Source organism: Sinocyclocheilus rhinocerous, unplaced genomic scaffold (genome assembly GCF_001515625.1).
Source record: "Sinocyclocheilus rhinocerous isolate Xijiao unplaced genomic scaffold, SAMN03320098_v1.1 scaffold225, whole genome shotgun sequence".
Classification (NCBI taxonomy): domain Eukaryota; kingdom Metazoa; phylum Chordata; class Actinopteri; order Cypriniformes; family Cyprinidae; genus Sinocyclocheilus; species Sinocyclocheilus rhinocerous.
The window spans coordinates 932,675-942,721 of NW_015630532.1; the positions used below are offsets into that span (position 1 = coordinate 932,675).

The 10,047-nt window shown below is 38.0% G+C and overlaps 1 protein-coding gene across 1 annotated transcript in view; it reads right to left on the minus strand.

The window, feature by feature from the left end:
* LOC107740496 (integrin alpha-11-like) overlaps positions 1–10,047 on the minus strand; it is a 41,602-nt gene that overhangs the window by 15,279 nt on the left and 16,276 nt on the right. Inside the window, exons 3-13 of the mRNA XM_016552948.1 lie at positions 8,292–8,404; positions 6,996–7,087; positions 6,650–6,764; positions 6,165–6,292; positions 5,934–6,082; positions 5,430–5,574; positions 4,997–5,162; positions 4,657–4,727; positions 1,767–1,911; positions 1,376–1,524; positions 411–554 (exon numbers count right to left, since the gene is read on the minus strand). Coding sequence (XP_016408434.1) covers positions 411–554; positions 1,376–1,524; positions 1,767–1,911; positions 4,657–4,727; positions 4,997–5,162; positions 5,430–5,574; positions 5,934–6,082; positions 6,165–6,292; positions 6,650–6,764; positions 6,996–7,087; positions 8,292–8,404 — 1,417 coding nt within the window. The remainder of the gene's footprint in view (positions 1–410; positions 555–1,375; positions 1,525–1,766; positions 1,912–4,656; positions 4,728–4,996; positions 5,163–5,429; positions 5,575–5,933; positions 6,083–6,164; positions 6,293–6,649; positions 6,765–6,995; positions 7,088–8,291; positions 8,405–10,047) is intronic.

The following is a 10,047-nucleotide window of genomic DNA, read 5'->3' on the forward strand; positions in this document are numbered from 1 at the left end:
TATTCGGCCAATCACAATGCATTGGATAGCTGGCCAATCACAGCACACCTCGCTTTTTCAGACCGATGAGCTTTGTAAAAATCGACGTGTTTCAGAAAGGCGGGGCATAGAGGAGAAACAATAATGTACAGTATGTGGAAAATAATGTGTTTTTTGAACTTTAAACCGCATAAACACATTTCATTACACCAAATACACCAAATAATGTTATTTTTAGCAGCATCATATGACCCCTTTAATGCACAGGCACAGATTTGGAGCTTGGATCCCTCGGCTTTAAGACAAGATGCAACATCTGTAGTGTTGTATTCTGGGTGAGAAGTAAACAGGAGGTAATATAATAGCTACTCAATAGCTAATAATTAACTTGTTTTTCACAAGAATATGCCAAAGGGCTGAAGATACTTTACCTGCTCTGTGACTCTGTAGATGTAGACTTTGCCCTTTTCCCAACCTCCACTGAAGAACATGGGCGCAGCCACCAGCAGGTTATCAGTCACTCCATCATCATCCAGATCCACTGGAGCAATCTCACTGCCATAGTATGACCCAATCTGCACAAACGCATCCATCAAGACCAAAATTATTACTAGTGGTGCACAAGGACACAAATTTACCAACTGTGAAACACCCTACTTGGATATGTACTGAGGTAAGCATAAAATGCATGAAAACACAGGGAGTTAAGCTGAGCCACTTTTTACTTGCATTGTCCTCTATGTAAAACTAATATGCTTATAATTATATTTGATAATGTCTACCAACTTAAAGTGAATAACATAAGGACACAGAAATATGGCAAATATGGCATAATATGGCAATTTAAGTTCCATATTAAATCTCATTCCAAAGTCAGTAGTCAAAAGCAGTTGGTCAAATAAAGCCTAACTAAATGCACTACTATCACTTTTCTCCTATGCATATTTGAATCACAAGCATCTGTATATGCTTTTATAAATATCAAGTCACTTGAAAAATTATGCACAGTTAATAGGGTTATATTTAAGGCTGTTTACTGTGGTGCTAATCACCTGATAAATGTTAATCTCCTTTAAAAAATATTCATTATCTCTGTGTTTTATTTGTAAGAGCGAATTTATTTGCATGCTTTTGGACTGTGATGAGAAGCACATGGGCTGTGTGGGATCAATTTGTAGACAGTCCACTCATCGCAAATGAAAGCCAGGAGAGAAATGTACCAAACTGAAAACACAATGACCAATTGATCACTGTTGTTTGTACAGTATGAGTACTTCGATACAGTTAAACAGGACCGCTGTAAGCACACAAAAGCCTTGAAGAATGAGTCAGAGCAGCACTGTATACAAACACTGTGCGCTGCAAGTGTTTGTAGGCATATTTTTAGGTTCATTACCTGCTGTCCCTTGAGTGAGTGTAATATAGTGAGCTCTCCAGTATTTTTCAGGGTGAAGATGATGACCTTGCCCGTGTGGTTAAACCGAGGAGCTCCTGCAACATATAACTGGCCACTGCGAGCTGATACCACTGATGTCACTGTGTAACCTACAAACACAAAATGAGAAAGATGATAATAAATGTCTGTCACTTGTAAAACAGTATACTAGATTAATCACTTTGCTTGGGAGTGGAGAAAAAACTAGGCCAAAAGAATAAAAACTGCACAGAATGGAGAATGAAGAACATTAAAAAAGCAGACATCATTTAGATGTAGCCAGATCATACTGGGGCATTTCCATCATTAGCATAGGCAGCTGCTGTTGTAAGTATAGGTTTGAATTCTTTACCCAGGTACGCTCCATGGTTCTTCAGCTCTTCTGGGAACTCTTGTTCATAAGAAGACTTTGGTGGGACCACTTTACCCTGACGAGTCTCCTTCAGCACAGCCCCATTCCAGTCATAAGCTCCCACTGCTCCCACTAAAATACCATCCTGCAGACAGAGCATATGAATATATCCACTCATTTTGTATCTGCAGTAGGCAATTTTGCATTGATGTGCTTTTTGATACCAATGGCTTTAGTCAAATATAATAAAAAATATTAGTAAGACTTGAACAGAATGAATTCTGAAGAATAATAAAATCAATCACTGAATATCAAAGCTTAAAATCTTAAAAGCCAATCATGCCTTCATAGCATAATGTATGAAGGCAGTAAAATATTTGCTATTAACAAAATATATTGAGGATTACTGTAGATTAAAAGCACAGTTAAAAAAACATTTTTATAAAATATTTCACATTTTTAAGTTGTTTGTACAGCTCTCGGGAACTCAGTAAATTCATCATACAGTGATTCATACATTTCATCTTCTCAGTGTTCATTCAGCTCCTTCATAATTTCTTTGCTTTGCAGTCAATTGCCATGGAAACCTCATAAACAATGTATTTCCTTAGTGATGAGTTTATTCTGTCGTAATTTATGGACAAAATGCTTGGCATCCCACACTGTTAATTATGAAGACAGTAGTCGGAATGAGAGCAAGTCGAATGGATTCATGTTTAGAGAGAACTGAAATTCCCGGGCGGTTTCTTACATATAAACAAACAACAACGTTCCGAGCCATTCCAGTCCAGACGGAACATTCTTACCGAACTCGCAGGCCACTGAGAACACACTGCTCTGGCTCAGTTGATACTTCAGGACTTAAACATAAACACACAAAGCTGATAATCATGACTTTTTGGTTTTTAATCAGAGAACAAAATGCACCATGGATTAAACCACCAGAGTTTTCCAGAAAGTCTCCTGTATTATGTGCCTTTATGGTGTGACCTCATCCTTTAAACAACTTCTGCTCCGGCTCTACTGCGAAGTCACAATTAAATGGAACAGTGCTGGGGGCTACATGTGATGTTGAGCACCTGGTGCCCATTGCACCTCATCACCACTGCCATAAATCCACTGTCACTTTTCTTTTCTACAGAACCTGCTCCACAATCGCATGCAGAAGATGTGCTAAAAGGCCAGCATGGAGTCACAAAGCAGGACTGCCTCTAAACCCGATGCCACCAGGACGGCATTGCGTTACCTTTTCCTTATCACCCATTTTATCAACCCCGGACTTCATAACACTTTTACTGGACATGCTTTTTTAATTTCCCACTTTTGTTAGTCTACTTTTTACCCAGTTAAACCTCTGAAGCTTGTTACACTCCCCACCACAGTGGATGTGTTTACTCTGAAAAGGTAAATAACCACATGGCATAGAGTCTTTTGACAGAGTGAATTGAACTGGCATTTAATGAAAGTGAACCTAGTAAAGGTCAAATTAAATTGATAATCATCCTTGATTGCCTTGATCAGCCTGTTCACAGATTAATCACAAAAACTGGGAAATTGTGGTTGTATCAGTTTGTTTTATTCAAGTATCCTCTAAATCTGAATTTCACTTTTTTCAAGTGTGATCTATCCTTAATTAACTTAAAATTAAGTTAAGTTAATTAAAAATTAAGTTACACCAACAAAAGTATTTTTTTTATTGCCAATCAATCAAAATGCTGAATTCACTGTTATTCATGTTTAGGCAATCACTTTATATTGCTGCAGCATATCTCAATAAATAATGTTCTCTAGAGATCATTTAAAACAAGAATCCACAAATAAAGCTAATAAAACAATTCAGGGGCATGAAATAAAGTGTAAAACTCTATAAAAACTTCTAAAAACTAAATATGTGTAAACTATAAGCAATATTTAAACCTACACACATCCCACTTTTAGAGAGTACCATCTGGATTTAGGGGTATGATTTTCTCCTAGAGTGCAAACATTCCTTCCAACAACTTATCCCTCTCAACACTTAAGTTGCTTTTGTAGCAGATGCTGTTCCAGGCATCCAGAGGCCTGATGGATTAGATTTCCAGTCATCCCAATGGCCATCTGGAGTTTTCCTATCTGCTTCTTCCACAAAAAAAAACTAGATATTAATAACTCTCACAGCAGTTTGTGCTTGCCTTCAGGGGATGGAGTGGAAAAATCAGAGGGGTTGCATCAGGAAACTGTGCAACCTGGACAGAGATGATTAGTGCTACAGTTGGGAGCAGGTCTTGGATGGATATAGACCCACCAGGTACAGTTTAGGCAGATTTTTTGGATGGAGCATGGCAGACGGCCTGCCAGAACAAGCAGGTACAGTATGAGAGCGTCAGGTGCTGACTCTGTACTGGAGGACAAGCCAGCTCTGATATCAGCTCTGGGTTCAGACAGAAAATAAAAAATGAAAACGTTTTCCTTCTCCCCTGAGGTGCGGCTCCTCCATACTTCTCACAATAATCCCTTCCCTGGGAAAACCTGGGCCTTATATTCATTTCTTTGGAATGAGAATCAGAAAGAAGCTCGTTTGAATTATCAGGGAAGAATCTTATCTGCTCACCATTGTAAAGGTGTAATACTTTTGGTGTATCATATTACTGACAACGACATATAGAGATGACCTACAGAAAGAGAAGAAAAGAAATGAAGAATGTTTAAGAAGAAGGAAGGTTTAAGTTCAAAGAAAGTAACCCTAACCATTCACTGAACGTCTGACTTTTGGTTCCCACAAAGTAGGTCTTAATCTGATCTCGGTCAACCTGTCTGGGTTTTTTCTTTCAACTGAGATGAAATAAAGAGCTGTGAACTTGAGGAATAGCGTCGACCGAGAACCTACAGACTGATGGACACCCAGACTCACCTCCACTATGTGTGTGGAGAAGCCAGCTTGAGACATCTGGAGACCAAATGCTGTCCCATTCTTGCTAGTCCCTGCAAACAGAGACAAAATGAACACACGGGAGAGCAAAAGAATCCGCCATTTCCTACAACAGAGCAGTGCAGATTTCAGTGGTCTTAAAGAGCGAGTTGGCAGAGGGCATATATCAAAGAGATGTGGTATAAAATTTAAGATTTGGTCCAATGAGATTTACAGTGTAGTGCTGTGCAGAGATGTAAATGTTTTACAGGCTGAGGTTTTGGGCTGTGTTATGAATATGATGCAATGCTGTGTGTGGTGCTGGAGTGGTAAAGTCGCCAACCCTCTAAACTGAAGATCCTCTCTCCGAGAGCGTCCACAATGTCCTTCAAAGCTGCTTCGTCTGTCACGTTAAAGAAATGCTTATCATCAGGGTCACTAGCGATGTATTTGATCTCATTGAGGAAAGCTTCAGGGTTGATGCCTCTGCGGTTGTAGTAGCCCAGTACCTGTTGTGAGGAACGACCCCAAGAATCAATCAGCCTGAACATGACGCATTTGTCTTGAGTGCCCAAGTCCACATTCTAATCCATAAGTCTCCATAAATAGGGCTGAAAGCATTGGGCCTTTTTCACTGGTGTCAGCAGCTGAATGTGACCTCAATGGTTGGTCCAATGCCCATTTTAAAATGGGTCACCTCATAATTTCAGCATGAGAATGGGCATTTGATCAATGCCACAGCAAAAAAAAAAAAACTGAAGAAAAACAATACTTACAGCAATGGCATATCGGGTGATGCCGTCCTTCTCGCTGTCCTCAATGACCTGCTGCAGGTCAGCGCTGTCATGTGATTCTCCATCTGTGATGACGATCATGACCTTCTTTGCTCCTCTTCTGCCTCCCTGTTTAAAGGCCTCTGAGCTGTGAACATCCATAGATAATAACTTATGCTCTGTAAATGTCATTCTAGGGCTCTGTTGATGTCAATATGTAAAATGTACATTACACTTCAAAAGTTTTTTTTTAAAAGAAATGAATACTATTGTTCAGCCTGGACTCAGTGACAGTAAAGACAGTTATAATGTTGAAAAAAACAATGTTTCTTGAGGACCAAATTAGCATATTAGAATTATTTCTAAAGGATCATGTGACACTGAAGACTGGAGTAATGACTGCTGAAAATTCTGCTTTGCCATGACAGGAATAAATGGCATTTTAAAGAGTATTAAAATAGACAATAACTAAGTCATCATACCAATAAACAATTATTGTAGCAGTACCGTGCAACACTGATTCCCAGCGCAGTGTTGGTCTCTTCTCCTCCTCGCTGGTCTATCTTACGGGCTGCTTTGACCACATCCTCCACAGAGCGGAAGTCATTCAGTTGAAACTCGGACACCACCTTTTCTCCATACTGCAGTACTCCAACCTGACAAGCACATGATTCACACATTTGATATAAAGACACATTTGATATTTCACATTGTCATTGTTCAGAAAGTCTAAAACACCTGAATCTGTCCTGGTCCAACATAGAATTTCCGCAGGATGTTGATAAGGAAGTCTTGAACTTCGTTCCAGGGGTAGATTGAATTTGAACCATCTAGGACTATTACTATGTCCATGTATGTCTCACACCCTGAAAGAGGAAATTAGACGTTTTTGATGTCTTTGGCACATAAAACACATTAAACAGTAGTAGTTCTGTTCAAAATCAAATTTTAGTGATTAATTTAAAAACAAGGTCTGTGACTCTTTCGTCAAAAAGAAAAAAGATTTAACAACTCAGCTCTTTATGAGCAGTCAAGGACATTTTCTTTTTAAAAATAAGATTAATTTCACAATATATTGCCTCTGGCAGATCCAGAAACTGTCATGGCCAAATTCAGCATAAAAATAAAGTCCATGGTTAAGACAGAAAGTGGAAACATATTACCAAAAATTTCACTGTAAAAACTGTCCTAGTTAAATCGAAGGTGCAGGTGCATGTGCTTACTTTGGAAAGCAGGAGCGATAGTGCGAGAAAATTTAAAGCTGGCGTTGACTCTGGAGCAAATTCCAGTGCTGTAGTATGAGCTGCCACATTCGTACGACCAAAGGGGACCACAAGCCTGTGAATTATCACAAAGGCTATTAAGCGCACCATTAATAAATGCATTTATGATTTACATAAAGATCATGGGCTCATTCTACATAAATTATAATTCCATAGTGTTCCAAAGGTAATGGATGGTGTTTAAACACTTAACAATATTAGTGTTATAGACCATTTAAACGCCAGATGACTTTAATATTACAAAGAATATGCATTATTAACTATCTAACCAGCCATCCAAACTCACCACAAAGCTGTTGTCTTTAGGATTTGATGAAAGGGTCATTCCAAGTCTCATCTTATCCTTTCGCTCAGAGACATTTGTCAACGATATCCTTCCTTAAGAAAAAAAAAAATGAACAAATGTTGGAGGCAAATAAAAGGCTGTGCTATAAAATCCAACCACAGTCCATATGTGGCATATGTACTTTGCAGAAAGACTTCCTTTAACTGTAAACATATTTGTTAATCCTGTCTAGGCATTCCTGATTTTATCTGCAGCGTGCATCAGTTATGTGTGTGCATCTATACACATGCACATATTAAAACTGGCAGAAAGGCTGTATCGACACACTTAACATTATATAGAACACATATGCTTGACATAGATGTTGTGTTCTGTAGTGAAGAACCCACATGTAAACTTCATTACAGATCAGGAGTGCATTTGAATGAATCAATGTGTTTCCCCCCTTTGCTTTTCACAAGGCATGCCTGGTAACGCTTTACCCAAACCGCAAATCTAACCCTTATTGTGGCAGCTTTGCAAAGTAATTATTTACTGCTAGTAAATAATAACACTTTCTTTTGAAGTGTAATTACAAAAGTATTTATTCTAATTATATATATTAATTATAATTCTCAGTCATACAGTGCTAATCCAGTCAACAAAATTACTGACGAAAATTTTTAACAAAGAGTTTAATTTTGCCAACAGTAATGAAGGAAAGTGCATGCGCATTGATAATAATGTTACAAAAATTACATAATTTTTTTTTGAAATATTGAAAATAATGTGAAAATAATATGCAGTATTAACAATGCACTAACAGTGTTTTTTGGAAAAAAAATTAAAAGCATCAAAATGATGTGCACAAATGAATTTAAGCGTTCAGTGTTAGTCAGAATGTGTCAGTCACAATGTGAATACACTCTTAAATCATTAAAATATAACATTGAATATAACGTGTCTATAACACTAACAATGATGAACTAAAAGCATAAATATTTTGCAGTTCTGGACTACAGTAGTGTACTCAATGTTATTTCAGGAACTCAATAAGCAGGAACTCGTATAATCAATATTTTGATATTCTTCAAATGTTGACTTGATAAAATGATAGAATGTTTGAAATAATTGATTTAATTTAGCATTATATTGTCAACTAAAATGTTATTTTTGACTAAAAGTATATGTAATTTTAATCATACTGGCATGACAAAATACTGGCTAAATTAAATGATTTCTTTTTTTTTTTTTTCAAAATACAAAAAATATAACTAAGACAAAAAAGTGTAAAAATTAACTCTGCAGTCATCATACCAAGATTGAGTTTGGTGCAGCTGGGTCCTCCAGATCTTCTGCTTAAGGGACATTTGTACACATCTCCTGTCTGATGCTGTCCATTTGTTTCCAGTGGGGCTCCTACCAGTAACCTAGAAACATCCAGAATCAAAGCATATAAATATTACCTTTGACACAGAACAATATTCATCTAACAAAAACGTCAGAAGAAACACACAAGCAGGTGTGTGATCCACTTCTCTGTAAATAAAACAGTCAGATGCCTGTTGATTTAAGCTCCCTCTGAAAACAGGGACGTTTAAAGGAGGTTAGAGGAAGTGAATCAATGAGAGATGGCAGGTGAGTGGAATCTTCTGGCAAAGGAATGTTTAAACAGGTTTAAGGTGAATGTTGACGTCTGAGGTAATGTATCGATGGAAGCGCGCAGGGCGGTTAGGTATGTGAGACTCTGCTGAGATATGTTTGCATGCGTGTTGAAATATGTATCCTACAACCCAGACTGACTAAACACATCGCTCCATTAACGTTGGCATGCTTTACACGAAATACTGCTCCTGCAGAGAGCAATCAGGGACACACACATCACTCAGACGCAGTAGCAGTAACAGTAACACTGCAGGGAGCAGTACGTACTTCTCATGGCTCTTGGAAGCATGCAGCTTTTATAAGCAAAGCCCGTCACTTTCACTAAGTAGCCGTAGAGGACTCATTTAACTAGTCACAGATCACTGCAAGACTAGGCATCCTTAAACACAGCAAGATGTGTACTGTTTATGCAAGAGATGCAGAATTCTTTCATGCTGATAGTGGTCTCCAGGGAGATAGAAAACTAGCTTGACTTCGCATTTATGTGCCTGTGCCAGGTCAGGATGGGCTCTTAAATGTCATTCAGAACTTCATAATTAGTTTATGGTGAGGTGGTACCATTAAATAGTCTGTCAGACGTAAAGGCAGTATCTTTGCTTTGGGGTCAGAGAGTGACAGTAAAACTACACTAATAATGGGAAACAAAAGTCAATTTTCTGCAAAAGAGCTATTTTACGATCCTCGGGTTATTTGTCTGCCTTTTAAAAAGCAGCGCTCATGTAGAACGTTACATTTTCTTAAGAGCAGCATATCAGTTTTTACTGATTGTTACTCAGAGGTCTGTTCACAGCTCAGAGTAGTGCTTACTAATCTTAATATTAGGTAACATTATTAATATTTATTTGAAACTTTATCTTGTGATATCTAGTTCAAGGTTATATAGGGGCTGCAAAGGAATGGTAGAGGACCTTGCAAAACAAAACAAAACAAAGCAAAACAACACACACACACACACACACACAAAACAAAACAAATCAAAACAATAGACCAGGGGCTGCAAAGGAATGGTAAAGGACCTTTCAAAATAAAACAAAACAAAACGAGCATAAAGAAAAATGACCAAAAAAAAAGAGAAAATATAATTTAATATTTTTTAAAATATAAGTATGATTTTAAATATATATTATATATAGATAACTTTTCTTTAAAGGGGTCATATGACATTGCTAAAAAGAACATTATGTTGTGTATTTGGTGTAATGCAATGTGTTTATGCGGTTTAAGGTTAAAAAACACATTATCGCGTCCGGCGGGCTTGCGGCAACCACATGTGATGACCCCGGGTTGGACTCTGCTTCGTCCACGGTGAAAGCTGATCGGGCGATCCACAGCGCGAAGTTGATGTATTTCCTCAGCGACCAGCACAGGTCAGCTCTAGGCATGACGAAGCGGATATCGTCCTCTTTTG